The following is a 20,150-nucleotide window of genomic DNA, read 5'->3' on the forward strand; positions in this document are numbered from 1 at the left end:
AAACAAACACATTGGGGCTGTCTCTTCATCTCAAGGCCACTAAGTCTGGGACAGCAGAAGGAACCAGCAGAGAGCTGGGATAGTTTCAGCCTCTGCTGTTTTTTATTCATTACTGCTTTAAAGCTAAATCTACAAAGGAAGAAAACTTCCATGGAAGTGGAAAGAACAGAAAATGCCAGAAAAGTTGATGGGCTGGATGGCATTTTGCACCTCCCACTTCAGGCTCCCTAACTGGGAGCACTGGGGACAGATGGTCCCCAGTTTGAGAACAACTGGCTTGACTTGGCACTGAGGTTCATACTGGTAATTTTTCATGCTGCTGAGCTCAGCGTCCATTTCACCCAAATAACTTTCCCACATTTTTTCAAACTTCCTGAATTACTTGAACCTAAAGAAGATTTTAAATGCTACCTTAAGTATTTTTGCTTCTAGACCAATTTATCAGACTTTATTCTAGGCTAAAAAAACAAAAACAAAACAAAAAAAAAAAAAAAACCAAAAAAAAAACCAAAAAAAAAAAACTGACCACAAAACAATATTTCTTTTTTTTAAATTCTGCTTTCTGTGTCAGGGTATAAGTGGTACCTGTGGGCACACTGTTAGGATAAGCCTTGAAAATGCAAACCTTCAATGCATTAATGCATAAAATGCCTTTTCTCCTGTGATCTGAACGGCCAGGAGAATCTTTGGTTGGGTGGTAACCTCAGCAAAGCTGCTCGTGAAGGACCCAGATTCTGCTGTCTCATGCTCTGACGTTTTCTCAACACAGTACCTGAAATTAAAGAATTTTGAGGAGGAGGTCAGAGCCCAGCGAGACCTGGATGGTTTCTTGGCCAGAGCCAGCATCATCCTGGATGAAACAGCCACGTCCTTGGACGATGTTCTCCGGGAGATGCTGAAACACTTTGCCGAGGATCCTGAGAACATGGAGCCCAGCTGCAACTTTGAAAAAATCATGAACACTTTATTCACAGATTCAGGGACCCCACGGGAAGGGAACGGTAATCAGCTCTTGGTTTGCTTTAGCTGGTGGGCTGCTGTTCATTTGCCATCCTTGCCGTGGTGGGGTGCTGGGCATTCACTGTATGGTCCCCAGGCTTGCATGTTGCATGTGATCCCATGGGTTGATTTTTTTTTTTTTCTGTGTCACTCAGACTGAAGGGCTTCATTTATCCAGGGTTTTTGTGTTTTGGTGGAGTTTTGCCCCATTTTATTAAGATCACCTGTTGTGGTGCTCTCTGGGGTGAGGAGTCAGCAGCATTGGGGTGTCTGGTCTGCGTGGACCCTTTTGGTTTGCTTGTCCTCGTCAGCAGTGGCTCCTTTGCCTTGTGATTCTCCACCTGAATTCACACAGGCTGGGGAATTTTGCCTGCTATGGATGAGTAATTGGGGAGGGTTGATTCTTTGTGTCACTCCCATCCCATTGGAGGAGATTGGACACACTTGATTTTCCTCCAGAAGCTCAACTGGGGCAACCCTAGCCGAGGTTGTTGCCTCTGGTGTCACCTTAAGCTATCAAGAAATGTTGTAGTTTAGTCTAAAAAAACGCTGCCTTTTAGCCCAAGATGTGAAGAAGCTTAACTGAGCATTGTTTCTCTGTAGGCACCCCTGATGTTTCAGAGTCAACAGGAATGAATGTACAATCATGTCCATCGCACCTCAAATGTAACTGTCACAGCCTGAGTGAATTTGTTTAACAGATATGTCAAGTCCTGAGCATGTAGTAAGCATGTTCATGCTTTGGTTACTTCTTGCTACCTGTCTTAGAGCTTCGCATTTGTAATCCTTTTAATTTAGGCTTTCTGCCAATAAAGAACAAAAAGTAAGTAGTGCCATAAAATAGTGTGAGAGCAGTAGCTGGGAAGAGGGGGAGAGAGGGCAGGGGACTGGGGAGGTGACACTCCTCCCAGTCCTGTCTGTGTGTGTGTGGTGGATAATGCTAATCTAATAACCCAGTATTGCAGTAGGATGATGTTGGGAGGAGAAAGCAGCTGCCTTTCTAAGCTGTGAATAGTTTAAGGACACAGTTCAAAAGCAGCAGGACAAATGTTTCCATCTCTTTCTGTCAGCCCCCACCCCTGCATCAGTCCACTGGGCAGATAGGAATGCTTGGGATTAGTAGTCAGCTTCCATTTAGAAATGTTATTTACAGCTGCAGAATAAACGAGGACAGCCTGTTGATATTTCCCTCTCTTCTCTTCCCAGTTCACCTCTTATCAGACACAATTCAAGGGGTCACAGCCACAGTCACGGGGGTGCAGTATCAGCAGTCCTGGCTCTGTATCATGTAAGTATCTGGGTTAGATGAGCAAAATCACTGACATCCAAACCTTTTTCTGCTGCTGGGAGGAGCAGAGGTTCAGAATGTGCCCTTCTGGGTTAAGATGGTGGTGCTTGTTCCATCCATCCTGTGGGATCTGTCTCTCTCTGGGCTGCTTCTCTTTGCAAACACATGCAGTAGGTGACCACAGCCCCTCCAGGGCATTCAGCTCTTGGATGTTATAGAAATCTGCTGTTAACAAGCTAAGAATGCTGAAAAAATGAGCCAGAAAATGCTAATTACTGAGAAATGCTAATAAAGGAACTTCTCAAAGGGACAGCAAACTACTTCATGGACTGCTTTGCCTGCCAAAGTCTGGGAGCCTGGACCAAAAGATTTCTTAGGTCCTTTGATGGAACCATCCAAACTTTGTAGCTGAAAATTGAAGTCAGACATTCCACGCTATTTAGACACTGATTACTTTGTCTGACAATTAATTTGGACGCTGATTAATTGTCAACACTGTTAAACACTGGAGGAGCAGGCCCTTAAGAACTCTGTCACCTGGGATTTATGAGATGTGGTGGCTTCACCCCAGCTTGCACTTGACCAGAACTGGGGTTTGAAGTTATTGTCTCCAAGTCAGGCCTGTGGGGTGAGCCAGGCTGTCCCTTCACAAGAGAAGGCCAGAACCTGAGTCCCTGAGCCAACCAAAGCAGTGCCTTTTTGACTCTGTTGCTTTATTCCTGAGCAGTCTTGAAGTCGAGTTGTCAAGAAATATGGTAATTCCCAGAGAAATGGCTGGGATATGTGGGATAGGTGCCTAAAGGCATGCACATATTTTAGCCTTCACAGCCAGTTTGCTGAGACAACTGTCACAATAGTTTTCCTTCTGCTTGTACTTCTTCTCCTGCCCTCTGCTTATGGCTGGGGAAAATGGAGAGAAATAGAGGATTAAAAAAAAAAAAAAACAATCAAAAAGGAGACAATACCATCAACAAACAAGGAAAAATACCCCCCTTGTTTGAATCTCTTATGAAAGAAAAGGATGTGATCTCCATAAGTGATGGCATATCAGGGCTGTGTCCTGAGAGAGAAGAGAGCTGGATGATATTTTTTGCTTTGTGTGCTGCCTTTTTACATCTGGCACATACAGAGCAGGACCACGAAGAAGAAAATGAGTTTATAAAGTAAAATGGTGTCAACCAAGAGGACTTTTGGGCAGTTTTCTCCTCTTTGGATGCCATAGGAAGGGTAACAGCAGTAAGGATATGTAGGTGCTGCTGATGCAGAGGATGGAAATTTCTCCCGTGGGGTGAGACAAGCTCTGTGGAGGGTTTTGGGAAGGGTTGCCTTAATAACCAAAACATTTTAAAAGTCAGGATACAAATGCTATGATTACATACATGAGACTGAAAAGGGTGGGTTCAGCCTGTTAGGAAAGTGAGCCAGAGCTTTAAATGCATCCATGTGAGTAATGCTGGCTTCCATGACAAGAGATGATTTAAAAAATAAGCTCACAGCCTGAAGGTGTCTTGTGCAAAACTTTCCTTGTTTCTTCCTTTTGTTGCTCTGAAGAGGGAGAAGAAAGTGGTGGGAAAGCAATGATGAGTTATTAACTATAATTATCTAATTATTGCACTGTATTTCTGCTGGAGTTATTGTGCAACAGATTGTGCACCATATTTTTAGATCTTACATTTTTCTTGAAGTCAGATTGCAAAACAGCTTCCAAACCTCTGAAGTAAAAGGAATTTGTTGATGAAAAAATTTTCCATATGAGTGGGAAGAACCTTTAAGATATCTTCTCTCCTTTATCCTTGCATTTGGTCTATACTCTGCTAAATTTTAAATAAGCATTGCTGGGTTGGTGCACCTTAATCAACTTTTAATCCCTTGATTGAATTGATAAAATAAGATTATATTAATGAGGAAGAACAGCTGAGAGATAAAGTTTTGGTGGTGTTGCTTCTGCATAGATGATGAGGGGAAATAGTAACAGCTGAAATTAGTTTGGGGTGAGAAAGGAAGGAATTTTGTAGGATATTCACTGAGTTGTGCAGAGCCTGGCTGCAGAAGAACATTCCTAATGGAGGCAGAAACGTGTTTCCCTCTCCTTTGTGCTGGAAAGAAGGCTCTTATTTCTTATCTGATTTATCCTCTGTGAGAAGAGCAGTGGGGAAAACCTGGGGTTGAAATAATTGTTCTGCTTCTGTTGGATTTGGTGCTTTCCTGACGGTTTCAAGTCTAGGGAAGCTCCAGCAAGGTCAGACATCCCATATGGATCTGGGCTTCACCCACAGGGCAGAACAAACCCTTGAGGAGCTGAAGATTTCAAGATTTCAATGTCCCAGTGAAGTCCAGGAAAACAGCTGAATTCTGATTCACTGCAGGCTTTAGGGGTGCTTTTGTCAGGAATGACCAAAAGCTGATCTTGCTGAGGCCACACCACGATATATCAGCTTATGGAAAACTTGGAATTCTTCTGTTAAAATGAGAGCTGAGAAGTATCAAAGCTTTTCATGCCCCAGTGGCCAGCAGGGTCCAGCTCTGGAAGAATGAAGGTTTCTACTTGTGCACGTGGTCATTTCCTAACTAGACAACAAATATTGAGAGTTACAGATGAGCTTCATCAGCCCAGGACAAGATCTCATACCTTTGAAACCATGGACAAAACTAGTTTTTCTTCCTATCCCAGCATTTGACAGATCATGAAGACACAAACTGGCCCAGAGATCTCCTGCTGCTGGTTGTTTCCTTGGAGAACCTGGTTTGAGGGATGGTCCTGTCCCAGAGTGGGGAGTTCTGGACTGTTTTCCTCAGTTATTTAAGTGAGAAAACTCAGCTGCTGGTAGGACCTGCAGCATGGAATGACTGAAGCAGGCAGAGGTGCTGCCAGGAGGGCGCTTGGAGCTCTCCCTAAAGCACCCAGACCTGCCATGATCCCAGCACAGATGGGTAAACTGGATGTTTTCATTGTCTTGACTGGGAAAAATGAGCAAGGAGCTCCAGTGGGAGCTGCTGGTTTTGGTGTTGCAGTTTTCTGCCTCAAAAAGGCCAAGAAACCCCTCCCTATCCCATGAAGAAGTGACTCTATCACAAGCCAAGTTCTGTCACACCCCACTCCTTCTTTAACTGCCTGACAAATTGAGATGAAAATGCCTGATTTTTAGTTTTTTCCTCTTGGAGTGAAGCATATATGATTTAAAAACTGCTTAACTGGGTGCTGGTGGATTTTTCCCCCTCATGTCCTGCTAGGAGAAACATCAGCTTAGTGGGTTATGGAACAAATGTCCCTGAGCTGATGGAACACCCCCAGGCATCCCAGCTTCCAGGCTGTATTCTCTCTGCCAGCAGATTGATAAAACTGCTGATTTCCAGAGCTGAATCCTTAGAAAAACATGAAATGAAGCTGCTCCATAGTCTGGATGGAGTAGTTGTAGAGTCATCTCTTCTGGCTGGATTGCTAAGGCACATGCACTGGGCATTAAACTGCTTTCCTAAAGCTCTTTTAACAGGCAGGGCAGAGGGCAAAAAAAGCCTCCCTGCAAGCAAAGAGTGGTTCAGTGGTTTGTGTGCTCTGTGTTGCTATAGAATTTCTGCCTTTGATGTAGCCTGTCGTGGCAGTGACTCCTGTGGAGGAATTCAACTCAGAAAAATCCAGGTAGCCTCTCAAAAATAGGTATTGTGAGGTGATACTGGATAACCAGCAAGGCTGCTGTTGAGGTAATCAAACTTTGAGGAGTGAGATGCCAAATTTAATGTATTACTGTGAAAGATGTGACTGGTGTCTCTCTCCAACAGAAGTAATGCAAGTCCATTTTGTGTGTTTAAGGATTTTTCCAGACCCAGAGGTCTGTGGGTTTCTAGAAAAGTCACCTTGTCTCTGATTTAGCTGCTGAATAGATTGCAAATAGAGATGCTTCAGTTGCTGTCTCTTCCTCAGATTATTCTTTTAAAGGGCAAAATGAGAAATTAAAACAGTTGGACTGCTTAAAACAAATATTTTCATTTAGAGGAATGATGACAAGATTTGGAGCCTTGTAAGCAAGAGCCTCTTCTCCAGAATTTACAACCATCATCTCTCAAGTGTTCTTTAGGCTTAGAGAACCATATAATTTTTTAAGGGCCTCTCCACCCTTTTTGGGTTTTCCCAGATTATGCTAGAGAGCTGAAAATTTTGCAGGTGCTGTTTCATGAAAAGAAAACCTCAAATTCAGCCTCTGTATTAGGAATTTGGGTCCTGAAGAAGAAAGATAGCTTGTTTTTCTGCTTTGTTTTACAGACCTGCAGGGTCTGTAGAGGGATGAGATGTCTCCTTATGGAATGAAGGCTGGAAAAGTCCAACCATTAACACCACACCACCGTGTTCACCTCTAAACCATGGCCCAAGTGCCACAGCCAACATCTGGCAAGTGTCCTTTGAATTCGGAGAACCAGTTAATTTTCTTTTAAGGGCCTCTCCCCCATGCTGGGCCATTTCAGGTCGTGCTGGAGAGCTCCTACAGGTGCTGTGTGATGGAAAGGTATTCTCAATACACACTGACCTGGAGGAAATCCTCCCCCCTGGAGAGGATGAGTCTTCCTGGAGCCCAGCAAGGTGCATTTCCCAGGCCAGAAGGACTTGCAGCCTGCAGTGGGGGTGTTGTGGCTGAGCCCAGCCTGTGCCAAGCTGTGGGTGAGCTGCCTGGCCTGGCCACAGTTTCATTCCTCACTTGCAGATCCTGGTTTCTCAAAGCTGGTGCCTGGAGCTGCTCAGCAAAGGAAGATTTATTGGCAGTGGTTGAGAAAAGAAGTGTCATTGTTGTTCTGTGTGGGGACAGGAAAAGGCTGGTTGGCTGATTACCTCTGCTGGGCACTTTTTCATACTGCAAGGGATAATTTGTTACTGAATTAATTTCCTTTCTTGCTCTTTTAAAAGAGGGTTTCTGTTTCTCTTAGGTCTCCATAATGTGACCCTTTTTATGATTTGGTTGAGCAATGTGTTATTACTCTGATATCATCTTGGGTGTGGGCAGACCTGGGGCACAGGGGCCTCGGTGGATCTGGGATTTTGGTGGAGCACTGCCAGTTCTCACCATCCCAGTGCCACCCTCAGCACCACCAGAGGCAAAGAGGAGCACAGGGAAGCAGAATTTGTGCTATAATTTAAATGCCCTTTTTACAAGCTCAATTACTGGGGGATCAAGATAAAACTGCTGAGAACAGAACCTGGCATCTCATTAAATCATAGTCCAGCATTTCCTGGGGTGACTAATACTGGGTGGAAATAGATTTTTCAGCTTTCTGGCCAAACCAAGGGAGAATCAAATGTAGCTCAACTCAAACCAAAAAGGAACTTGGAGGCTTTGACCAAACCAGGCTTGATTTAGAGTTAGCTGAAAATGTCTTGCTAGTTCTCAGCTTTTTGGGGCTATTTACCCTCCAGCTTTTTTTTTTTTTTCTTAGTGGGAATTTTTTTAAGTGCTACTTAAAAAAAAAAAAAAAGAAAGTTGTTTCATTTTGAAAGTGATTTTCTTCTTGGCCTGAGCTGTGCTGACTTTTACCTGCGGTCTTGCTTGACTTGGGATTTCTCCATGTGAACCAAGGAACATTTTTTTTCATGTCTTTTACAAATATTTGCACAATTCTAGTTGGGACTGCAGTTTTGGCTTGTATTGTATTTGTATCTGGATTCTGGAATTAAAACAAAAGTGGGAGCTGTAAGTGCTACACTAGGGAATAGGATTTGAGTCAGCTAAATAATAGCTTAAAATTAAAGAAAAGCTTGATCTGCTGAATGATGCATGGGCAGGAGTGACTTGGCCTTGCACTGGAAGTCTTAAAACATCATTTTTTTCCCCCAAATAAATGAATATAACAGAGGGAGAGCAGACTGAGATGAGGCTGCATTCTGCACTGCTCCTCCCCTCCATGCAGCCAGGCTCAGGAACATCCCATCTTCTCTATAGCACCTGTTTAAATCTGGTTTTAATCAGGTTTATCCTCACTAAATCAACTCCAGCTCGATTTGTAAAGGTGTTACTGATTGAAATTATTTGTACATTGACCTAAGTGTTGGAAGCTCTCAATTTTACTGGTGTGACACTGAGATTTAGATCCATGTGTCCGTATCCATGGAGTTCTTTACTGAGGAGCTGGAGGAGACTCTCAGAAGTGTGAGAAACCTCAAACTCCAGCACTCTGGATAAAATTATTCCAGATAAAAAGGGTTGATAATGACAGTGAATTTCTTGGTGTCTTCTAAATGTGCTCTGTGTGAAATCTTTCAATACTGTGGGATCCTCTTCTTGCCCAATCCCTCAGCTTAAGGAAACAGTGAACTCCTGAGTAAGAGAATCAAATTTTTGATGGCTACCATGAAAATGATGTTGTAAAATAGAGAGCCCAATAGCAAAGCTCAGTTTTGAACAGTCCAGTTTTCCTCTCTGTACCCAAGAAGCTCTTGAGCTGAAGTGGGATTGTGGCACTGCTGGCAGGACTCCTGTCTCTGGAAAACACAGTCCTGGAGACAATTCACGGAGCTGAAACGTAACCCTGTCACTCCAGGGAGAAAGAAAACTCCAGAACATGTAGCTTCCTTCATTAGATTGCACTTTATAATAGGCTTTTCCAAATTGCTTTTTACTTCTGTAGTTTCTTGCTTGGTCAGGTCCTGCCTGGTGCACGTGGTAGGGCAGGAAAGGTGTCTGGGAAGAGTTGGTACAGCTCTGTGAGCCACAGGTGCTGATACCTGCTTCTGCCATGTCTGGGATAGAAATGATGTCCAAAATGCCCCTTTTCAAAACAGATTAATCAATGAGCTTGATGCCTCAGGTTTTAGCTTTTCTATTTTTCACATTCTGTGCTGCTTTAGTGTGTGGGTCTGAGCTTCATGTTAAAGGATGGTGAGCTCTGTGTACAGAGCAGGGAGACAAAACAATTCCTTCTCCAGCTGGGGACCAAGGACAAATGATCCAAATCTCAGCCCAAGAGCATAAACATGGACTGGAGAGAGAAAAACAAGCATGATGGGACTGCATGGGCTAAAGCTGGAATTGGACAATGAACTCCAAGATGAAAATGGAGCAGAACTGATCCCAGTGAGAGCCCCCAGGAGCGCTCTTTTGTGACCATTTTGGTTCACCTTGTGTGCAGCCCTGGCTGGGCTCTGGTGCTGCCCAAGGTAGATCTGTTGAGGCCTTCTAATAAATCCCTACTTCATTTTTTAGCTCTGTCCAACCTCTGTTGTAGGTCAGCATTCACAAGGCATCAAGCTGAGCAGCTGAGGTATGCACGTGCTGAGAACTGAGCTCAGAGTTGATGCTAATGGTGCAGTAATCAGTCACTGCTGGTCACCAGGTGGGTGAAGGTGAGAGAACTGAAGGTGTTGGGCCACTTGAAGGTTCTCCAGTTGGTCCAAAGCCTGGAGTTCATGTCCCCTCTGGCTTGTTGAGCTGTAACACAAGGAGGCTTGTCTGCTGTTCAGCCACAGTTGGATTGCAAGCAGGGGCTTGGCTTTGGTTGTGAAAACAAGTGTAGCTTGCACTCTATTTTCAATTACTTCAAAAGATATTTATTCCTCACCTTAGGACCTGCCTTGATCTTTCTCTCTTCCAAAGCTGATTCAAGTACATAAAGAACAAGAGGCTGTGGTGAAGGAAAGTTAGGAAATAAATGAAACAGTGTCATCTTTCTCATGCCCTGTATTGTTCTAATTAAGCTGTTTGGTTGCTCTCAGACAAGTGTCTCTGTGAGATTAATTTATAGAAGCAGGCTGCTTCCAGTCTGAGATCAAGAAGTCAAACTCAGTAAGAAAATACTTGATGGTGTGATTTTTTTTTTTATGCAAATAGTGGAGAACTTGGTAGAAAATATGTGTTCCAGACTAGGACATCTCCAGCCAAATATCTTGTTAATGTAACAGCCCTCAGGGTGCATGGGCGTGAGAATACATCTTAAAAGGAAAGAAATAAGATGGGATTATGGAAGAGAAATGACAGAAATAGATCCTCCTGTTGGAAGATTGTGATAGGTGCTTGTTAGATGAACAAAAGAGAGCAAGCAGCTGAAATAACTTTGAACCAGGTAAAGGGAAGGGAAAATAACTCTGAGGTAGGAAAACACTTCCATACCTCTTCCAGGTGTCTGTAGGCACACACTGTGTGCATTTTTCATCAGTGGTTTACAGAAGGGTTGGGAAGTGGTTGGTGGCTTCAAAGGGAACAGGAGAGCTGCATGCCAGGCTGCCATTGCCCTGCTGCCCCTGCAGCAAACCCCAAAGTTTCCCAGCAGGAAAAGTGGCAGCTAAGCAGGTCCCAGCTCTGGTTAAATATCCCAGGGTGGAGACAGATGTGGTCTTTCACAGCCTCTGGAGATGATCCCTGTGTTTATTCCACACAACTTTTTTTTTTTTTGCTAATCTTGGTTCTGGTAGTCAAACATGCATCCCATCCCCTGGATCACAGCCAAGGATTTCCCTCCAAGCACTTATCCCCTCCCTGTGGATCTTGAGCAGGGAGGTCAGCCTGGTTTCTTTAACACTTGGGAACCAGAAAGGGGAAAACAACAGCTGGGAGCAAATGGGAAAAGCCATTACAACACAGAGGTCTGCCTGAGGCAGAAGTGGGAGTATATTGGCTTGGCATTTTGCCTTAGTGTTTCCAGAAGCACCTTGGGAGAACAGGTGAAATGAAGTGTAATCTGCTTTCCAATAATGCAGGTGTTCTCTAATAAGAGGTTTTGGGGTTTTTTTGGTATGTGTGTTTAGAAGCTTCTATAGCTCTGCAAGTACTTGGTGTCTTGTACTCTCTGTCATTTGTTTTCTTGGCTTGAAAAAAAAAAAAGCTGCTGGAAGAAAAGGCAGAATACACCTTGAAATCTTGAAAGGTATTTCCCATAAAGACAATGGATGTGAAATTGTACAAAAGGGAAAATTGGGCTGATAGTAACTAAAAATTCAAGACTTCAGAAGTCTTCAACCAACAACATCATGTGTTTCTCAAAGGTGAAATGTGTTTTTATTCCTTGTGCACCGGAGGAGATTGTGCCTGGTATTGTGGCCCAGTCTGACAATCCCATTTTCCCCAACAGTTGCACTATAAAGTCCCTTCAGCGACGTCACGTTTGCATCAGCCGCCTGGAGAGGCCTCAGAACTGGGGTGAGAACTCCTGTGAAGTCAGATTTGTGATACTGGTCCTGGCTCCTCCCAAGATGGTGAGTTTTGTCTTCTTGCTCCACAACTTCAGGAGGTTCTCCTGAGTTTGCTTTTCCTCGGGCTCCTCCAAGGGTTAATAAATGTTGTTTTTAAAACACCAGGGGATGTGAAAAGGCCTGAGATCTTCTCAGCAGCTGTCAAGATGATTTATCCTGTTGGTGAGGGGTGGATTAGTGGGCTGTGTCCTTGTCTCATGGCCTGTATCCTGATGGGGAGGAGAACACCATGTAGTCCCCATAAACACCTGGGGTGCCCTAAACACTCCATGGATTCTCCTCTCCAGCTGGAGCTGCTATTTTTAGAAGTAAGAAACGCAGCTCCTTGCTAAAGCCAAGCTTTTGAAAAGCCCTTGTGAGCCTACAGCTGCTGCCCCAGGGCAAAGGTCTGGTGGGTTGCTTCCCAACAAACTTCCCTGATGGGGCTGACATTTTCCCTGCACATGTGGCTGCAGCAGCTGGAGGTGATGTAGCCAAGAGGAAGATGATTCTTTTTTGAGCTCTGTTGCAGTGAGGGTGAGACTTTGTGGGAGCTGCGGTGCTTTTAAGGTCAGCCTATTCCTGAGGCCCTTTGGATCTTTCAAAGCTTTTAGCACATGAAACAGCAAGGTTAAAGCTTGCTCAGGTTCTGGTGCTTTGGTGTAGACAAGGATGGCACAGTAGAACACTTTTACTGTAATCAGAATATCCTGAGTTGGAAGGGACCCACAAGGATCATTCAGGTCTGACTCTGATATCATGGGGTGCCTCAAGGTTAATTGGGGATCACCATCCTGTCTTCCTAGAAAGCACTGGCCTGACCAAGGTGCTTCTTCCAGCTGATGGCTGAATGGTTCAAAGCTCAAGACCTTTTCACACTCCAGCTGGCTGTTTACACCTTGGGGCTGCTGGGTCTGTGCTCCTGAGAGGTGCTGGAGAGGTTGGGGACCTTTCCTGGGACAGGATATGTCCTGATTCAGTTTCCTGCTCTTCAATGCTATCTGTGTGACCTTGGGACCTGCTGGTCTGGCCTGTCTCCTCCCCCCTTCACCACCACCCACGTTTAAATGGGAATACTGGTGTTTCCTTCTTTCCCAGGATTTCTGGCAGGTCTTTCCCAGTTGAGCCACTCGATGCTTTTGGCATCGACCTCGAAGCCAACAGGCTGAAAACATATTGATGTTCCTTGTTCAAAGCAGGAGGGAGAACACCTGGAGCTGTGTGCAGTTCCATGGATCTCTCCCTCATTGTTATCTCGGGCCAGCTACGTGCAAAGCACCCGGCGAACGGCTCCGCATCCGCTCGGATCCCGAGAGTTTGCAATTCCAGTGGTCAGCATCAAATTAAGGGAAGGGAGTGGAGGCCAACAGAGCTTGCACTTGCCAATGTGCTTTTTTCCTTTAAATGGGTTGGTGGAGCCAGCCCCAAGTGCGCATTTCTGGTGCAGCAGTTAAAATAATTAACCTGCTGACAGCAACACATTCAACGGAGGGGGAGGAAAGTCCACAAAATGGGCATTTGTTATGCTGGGAATCCAGATTCTTGGCCTTGCTAGTATGGAATAAGGAAGAAAAAAAGAGTCTTCCTGCAAATATCTGTCCTCTCTAAACTGTTCAGCTCATTGGTAAAGATAAAATGGGAAGAGCATTGGGAATGCTGAAGCAATCCTTGCAGCATCCAGCCCGAGGATTGTTGCTTCTTAGGGGTGAAAGGTGGAGCTTCCTCTGTGATGGCAAATCCAGGCTGGTTCACAGCCTCTAAAAGCAAGTCCCAGGCAAAATCCTTCACTTATATCCAAAGCTCTCCCTAGAAACTTAAATTGAATGTGCCCTAGTGAGTGTTTGAAGGGACATTTTTGGTGATGGAATCCCAGAAAGGTTTGGGTTAAGAAAATCTCATTCCAACGTCTGCCATGTTCAGGGACACCTTCCACTGGCCCAGGTTTCTCCAAGTCCCATCCAACCTGGCCTTGAACACTTGAGGGATGGGGCAGCCACAATTTTTTGGGGCAAAGGGAAGATGGGGCAGCCACAATTTTTCTGAGCAAGTGGAAGAGAGGAGGAGGGTGATGTGAGTGATGGAGGAAGGCCAATATTAGCAATGACTCTGGGACCAGCTCAGTGCCACCCACGCCTGCGCTTCTGCGTCACCCACACTGAATTATTTGGTTGTGTCCATGGAGAAATTGTTCATCTGTTCGGTTGTGAATCATGAGAAGCAATTGGGATCAATCACAGATGCTCACTCTTCTTTTCACAGCAGAGTGAGGAGCTTGGAGATTCTCCAGGCCTGGGGAATGTTTGGGTGTCTCTGGTAGCTGCTGCATGATGAGTGTGTGGAGTGTCGATGAGGTGGGTGGATTAAAACTTGGCGTCAGAAGGAGCTTTTAATGAGCTGTGGTTCTGTGTAATTTAGTCTTGGCAAGTATCTTACCTGTCCTGGCCACAGCAGGAGCGAGTGAGCAGGTCACTTGGAGAGCTTGGATTTGGTGGGTTTGTGCAGGGGTGGGGACCTCAGCCTCCTTCACTCTTCCCTTTGCATTTAATTTCCTGCAGTAGGAAAGCAGCTTGGATTCTGTTGGAAGCTGAACCCCCCACAGATCAGGCCTGTGTCTCACAGTAATATTAAATCCTGAAAATAACCACTTTTTTTTTCACGTCTGCAAGACTCCTGTCCCTTCTAGGCATTTAGTGAGGACAGACAAGAGCAACTTGTGTGTTCCCACCTTTTTTTTTCCCATCCTTTCCTCTGTGCCAGTGGTTACTTGAGCTGAGAGCTCTCAATCTCCACTTGTGTAGCCAAAATCATCCCAGAGTGACCAAGTGAATTGAGTTTTAATGCCCAGAAAGTAGTAATCAGACGAGCACAGTAATCTCAGTCTTTCAGGTAAGACATCAGTACCTGCAGCACCACCCCAGGAGCAGCAGTGCTGAGGTGCTGTTAAGTACAAAGATTTTTGTCTTGTCCTGAAGGGAAATCAGGGATAAAATGCACACTCAGCATGATTCAGCTTTGGATTGATTTCTGGGAAGTTGATCAAGTAAAGATCAATCAGGGCTTCAGGACCTGTGTTGGTGGCTCCAGAGGATCCTGCTGTGGATGTGTGTTCATCTGCTACAGGGATTGGATATCTTATTGGGAGTGGAAAGAGCAATGCCTAAAACTATAAACTGGTCAGCTTTGTATGCTATTAAACAGGAACCCTTGAAATCCCCCACAGAGTTCCTAGACTGCCTGAGAAATGCAATATACCCCACTGGACCCTGCATCTGAAGTGAGGATACAACAACTAATCAATTTTTTTTGGGACAGTCCACTGGAGACATTAGGCACAAACTCCAAAAAATCCGAGAAGATGCACGGAATTGAAAATTCTGTGTGTGCTGATAGCTTTAATCCTGTATTTTTCCCTTTCCCCCCAATGGTAAACATTGTAGTAATAATTACAGAAGCAGAGTGGATATTAGTCTTTTCTTCAAAAGCTTAAAGTACTGAAAAATATACCTGAGATGTTAGGAAGTAAAAGAGGGTGTGCCCTTCTCCCTCAGGTCTCTCTGGGATCCTGGGAGCTGGGCAGGTTCCTCTTCAGAAGGATAAATTACAGGGTTTATCTTTTAGAAGTAAAATTAAATGGTTTTACAAGCACTTTTTTTGTAATTTTTTTTCCCCTGCTTAGAAAAGCACCAAAACAGCCACAGAGGTGGGCAGGACCTTTGCCACGATGTTTTCAGACATCACCTTCCGGCAGAAGCTTCTGGAAACCAAAACTGAGGAGGAGTTCAAGGAGGCCCTGGTGCACCAACGCCACTTGCTGACGGTGGCAAATCAGAGACCCTCGGGAATGAAAGATGGGCACAAGTCACACGGTAACAAACAGCTCAAGGTAAGGCTTGGCCAGCACCTCTGCCATGCCCTGGTGTCCAAATCCATCCATCCAAGGAGATTTGGGCTGAGGAGGTGAACACTTGAGGCCAGTGCGTGCAGCAGCATTCCCAGCAAGCTCCCAACACCAAGGCTTCCCCAAATTTCTGCTGTGTGCACATCCACCTTCCTCAGATTCTGCTGTAAATCTCCAAAAAGCCACTTTAAAGAGGCAGGTGCTGAAGGGATGCAGAGCATTTGGGGGTTGAAATGGTTACAGGATTTTGATTCCAGATGCTTAGTCGAGGGTGGGATTAATGGATCCCTGCTCCTTGTCAGTCCAAGGTACTTAATCCTTACAATCAGAAGGCTCTGAAGGAAGCTGCTGCTTGGCTTTCCTGCAGCCAAAAGGCTTCTTGGCCATCTCTGCACGGTAATTTCACTTAAAAGTTGCCTGTCAGTATTTGGCCTGAATTCTCCCTGTTTGATCTGTAGCTCTGTAAAACATTACTTGCTTTGTACTTTAAAGTTCGAGGGAAATGCTGTAACTCAGCTTTCTTTTCTGGAATTTCCTGTGTGTTGGTCATTGCTTTGTTTTTCCGTTCAGAAATCCATTCTTTAGGCAGACAGCATACCTGAAAAACAAACTGTGCCATCTCCAACATGCTGCTCCTGTCTCTGCAGTACAAATAACCCCAAAGCTTTGGGTTGCTTACAATGCAGGAGCTGCTTCACTTATCACTCTTTTTTCCCCCTGGAATAGATTTAAAGGGTTTGATCTGCACATCTGGAAATGAGCAAAGCTCATGTTTTTCCTGTGGAATCCCCTTGCTTATAGGTAGTGCTTTGAACTTTGCTAGACCCCATATCTGCTCTTAACTTTGCAGAACAAGTCCTGAAACCCTCTTTAAACCCAGGTCATGCAAGGCAGGGATATTTGGAGTAATAATTTACCTAAAGTAGGTTTAACCCTCTACACCTGGCCTTTCAAATGGGTTTTTCTTAGAGCAGTTAAAGTGTCTGACTTTGTCTTTTGCTAAAAATAGTAAAAAAAAATGTCTCCAGAGGGTTTTCTGCTCTGTGGTTTGGTGAGGAGAGCTGGATGAGACACTGAGCTTGTAGATTTTGGCCCTGAGACTGGTGATTCCTGCTGGCCTGCTTGGAAAAGCAGCCTTGGCCAGGCAGAATCCTGATTTCTCCAAGCCAGTGCTGTAGAGGGTGACACTTTTTCCTTCAGCTCTTGCTTTTGGCACTGACAGCTGTGGGCCTGGATTTGCTGAAGTGTTGTTTTTTCAAAACCATTTTATCCTTGAGCTCTTGGGAGATGCAGCCTCTGTATCCTCACCTTGCCCTGCCAGCACAAAGAGCTGCGAAAGGAGATTTCCTGGCAAGCCAAAGTTTGCCTGGAGAGGTGAAGTTGATTTGAGCTCCTAGGCTGGTTTCCTCAGCTCCTGAGAGCCATCTCTATCATCTCCTCCCTTGTGGAGAGGAGGCATTTAATATGAGCACAAGCCCATGTGAGACCAGGAGTGTTATTTCAACCTGTCAGCCACCCCCAGAGAAATAAAAACCCTCCCTGGAGCCCCTGGACTATGACAAGTGAGCTCTCAGGAAAGTGTTAAAGTCTCTGGGTGACATGAAAATCTGGCCTCTTGGGTCCTGCAGTGATGGGAGAGGAAACAGTCCTTAAATTCTGGGTGTGAGTGGGATTTTTGCAAGTGCTTGTTTTTACCTCTGCTGAAATACTGAGGGGGATGTGACAGTCACATTCCCTGCTGTGCCTACAGCACTGTCACTTTGCCTTGGCTCATCTCAGAGGATTATTTAGGCTATGTACTCAATCATAATTAAGTCAGCCTGAAATCCTCTTGTTTACTGAGGCATCTAATTGTGATTTTGTTCATGGAGGAGCCCCTACCAGCTGTGATGTTTTTCTGGCTCTGATTTTGTGTCCTGTGTGGATTTGCTGAGGGGTCTGTGTGTGCTCAGCATCAGCAGGAGGGGGATATGGAGGATGTAGTGGTTTTGCACAGGCTCATGTCCCTGATCTCTGTAAAATACTCCTGCAGCCCCCCAGCACTGTTGGGGAGGGCTGAGGAAGAGTCAGAGTTGTTGGAGCAGATTTTTTCTGTTTGGCTTTGTAGCTGCTAAGTGCTGGCTTAGCCTCTTCATCTAACCCAAATAATGGCGAGAAGCTGGGAGAGATTTGTAGAATGCAAAGTGGAAACATTCATGAACTTAATCTGTTTGGCTAGGTTGGGGGATAAAAGTGAAACCAAAAAGGGCTGTAACTTTGAATGCCAGTAAACTTAGCCTTTTGCATTTTGTATTTTCTTATCTTTTGTACTCAGTCTTTTAGCAGCCTCCTAGTGGAAGGAGACCTGCAGGAGGGCTGGAGAGGGACTTCTTCAAAGGCGTGGAGTGACAGGAGAGGGGGGAATGGCATTAAGAGGTAGATTTAGATGGGATATTAGGAAGAAATCCTTCCCTGTGAGACCCTGGCACAGATTGCCCAGAGGAGCTGGATCCCTGCAAGTGTCCCAGGCCAGGCTGGACGGGGCTTGGAACAACCTGGGCTAGTGGAAGGTGTCCCTGCCCGTGGCAGAGTGGACCTGGGTGGGCTTTAAGGTCCCTTCCAGCCCAAACCATTCTGTGATATCTCTGGTGCAGCCCAGGTTGAGTCTGAGGGTAGAGAGCAGAGAGGAAAGCTCACAGGAGGATCAGCCCAACAGAAGGAACAGCTTTTCCTACTGGTGAGGTTCCACTGACACCCCCTACCCTCGTTTCTCACAAGAAATGAGTGCATGAAGAAATCAGGGCGAGTCTTAAGCATAACCCTGGTGCCTTGTGGGATGAGTTAGGCAGTGCTTTCCTCCTCAGCACACTTCCAGCTGCCTGGAACAGGCTTTGTTCCCCAGAACCCCCTCCCTGCTGCCCCAGGCCAGCAGCAGCCACACTCCTCCTTCCCTGGAAGATGAGACACCCTGAGCATCCTTTTCCCCGTGCTCATTGCAGCATGATAAGTAAACATCCCAGTCTGAGGCCATTGTGATTCTCTGGCTGACTCATGCCTTCAGGAATCTCTTACTGGGGGGAAAAATTAAATTGCTTTTCGAGTGCATCTGGCTTTGATGTCCAACTCTGCCACCAAATATGGTTGAAGCACAGGGATTTTTCGGAAATGCTTAAAATGCAGATGGTGTCTGCTGGCAACACATCTGTCTCCTCATCCTGGTTGTTCAGGTTAGAGTTGAAACTGTCCTAAAGTTCGAAAAGTCCTACAGGTGCATTGGAAAATTGCAACAGAAATGACTGAAATAACTGAAATCTGAGATGATATGGTCACTGATAAAGGGGTTGGTCCTCTTTTGCACCCCAAACCCAGTGATTGCTGTGCCCTTTCCTTCTAAAGGAAAAGATTCCCTTCTTTATTTTGTTCGTGGTTCTGATTTTCCAGGTGCTGCAAACAGGTGAGTCCCAGGAGGGAAGGCAAAGCTGTGTGTAGTCCATTAAATGAGCACTGTACTTTTCTAAAGCAGTCATTTTTATCAGTTCCTACAATGAAGCAGCCAAAGGAAGAGCTCCCTGCTGCTTTGAGATGATCTGTCGGTGTAAATTTTGTGTCTGTGATTTTTATTTCCCCCCTTACACTCCCTAGCAGAGGTTATAATTCTTCTGTGCCTGGTTCTGCAGCAAATACATGAAATGTTTTAGCTGAGGCACCTGGGGTTGTTATCACTGCATAAAGGTGCATTTGATTTTCAGAGTGGTTTGTGTGCTCTGAGAATAACAGGAAAAAATCTGACAGGTGCCTCATTTGTAAGTGTTGCCTACCCTGATGCTTTCCATGTGCTTTCCATAAGGAAGGAGTTGTGAGGATTGGGAGGCTGAGAGTCAACAGCAGCTGTCACGTATTCCTGACAAGCTCCTCATTGCCTGTGCTGAGCAGCAGATCCTATCAGCAATCCCACTGCACCTTGCAGGCCCCCAAATCAGGAATAAAAGGGAACATGTTGGATTTTTGGAACCCTTCCCCAGTGTTTTTATTGTGTTTTAATGAGCAGAAATTATGGCTTGGTTGTATGGATTTATTCAAGCTTTTCCCTGCTGGTGGAGTTTGAGGTGTAGACAGCCTGAATTCCCTCACATCTCTTTGAGGTCTTCCTTTGCCACAGCAATGCCAAGGAAAAAGCACTTGTTGGGGATTCTCTTTTAGAGGTTTCAGGTGGATTTAGGGGAATTTTTTGCTGGCATCTAAAAGAAAAGTTGTATGGAGGGATGGGGAAGGCACCTCAGACGTGTTTAACCCCAGGGCACCCAATGTCTGATCCATCCAGTGGTTCCTCAGCTCCCTCACCTGCAAAACAGGGATGCAGAGAGGAATGGGAGGGGGGAAAAGGGAAGGAAGGGAAGAAAACAGGGTGGTCAGGGGGATTTTCTCTTTTACAATGCTATGAGGATATCAATTGAATCCCGTCGAGTTTATTTTTATTATCATGACAAGATGGGATTTGAATGCCCTATTCATAAGGAGCCCTCTCGCTCCTATCAGGGTTGAATAAGGAGCTTAATCTCTTAAACAATGCACGAGCCTTTACACTGACACAGCACTTCCTTCCTTTCTTCAGCTGCACGACTTTCTCAATATTGGCAAGGGGATTTCTGATGACATTGCACGAAGATTCCCAGTGTACGCGCTGGACTTCACCGATGGTACGTTGGCCAATGTTTATGGAAGCGCTGCCCCGATTGGGGATTTTGTTTTTTGTGATGTGATGTCCTGTTTACAGTGTGCATTCAATGTGTGCTTTGATACGTGTAACAGCTCTCCTGGCCCTTGTTTTAAAGGGTGTTTTG

At 45.2% G+C, this 20,150-nt stretch overlaps 1 protein-coding gene across 6 annotated transcripts in view; it reads left to right on the plus strand.

Annotated features, from left to right (window-relative positions):
- The window catches only part of SLC4A11 (solute carrier family 4 member 11), a 96,591-nt gene that overhangs the window by 42,313 nt on the left and 34,128 nt on the right, over positions 1 to 20,150 (plus strand). For 4 of the 6 annotated variants that reach the window (XM_085577460.1, XM_021526814.4, XM_085577461.1 and 1 more), the window contains exons 5-10: positions 770 to 1,001; positions 1,603 to 1,665; positions 2,206 to 2,287; positions 11,333 to 11,456; positions 15,109 to 15,315; positions 19,922 to 20,006. In XM_085577460.1, coding sequence (XP_085433586.1) covers positions 770 to 1,001; positions 1,603 to 1,665; positions 2,206 to 2,287; positions 11,333 to 11,456; positions 15,109 to 15,315; positions 19,922 to 20,006 — 793 coding nt within the window. The remainder of the gene's footprint in view (positions 1 to 769; positions 1,002 to 1,602; positions 1,666 to 2,205; positions 2,288 to 11,332; positions 11,457 to 15,108; positions 15,316 to 19,921; positions 20,007 to 20,150) is intronic. The other 2 variants (XM_085577462.1, XM_077782687.2) reach the window with 1 other exon arrangement.

Source organism: Lonchura striata, chromosome 4, assembly GCF_050655825.1.
Source record: "Lonchura striata isolate lonStrDom1 chromosome 4, ASM5065582v1, whole genome shotgun sequence".
Classification (NCBI taxonomy): Eukaryota; Metazoa; Chordata; class Aves; order Passeriformes; family Estrildidae; genus Lonchura; species Lonchura striata.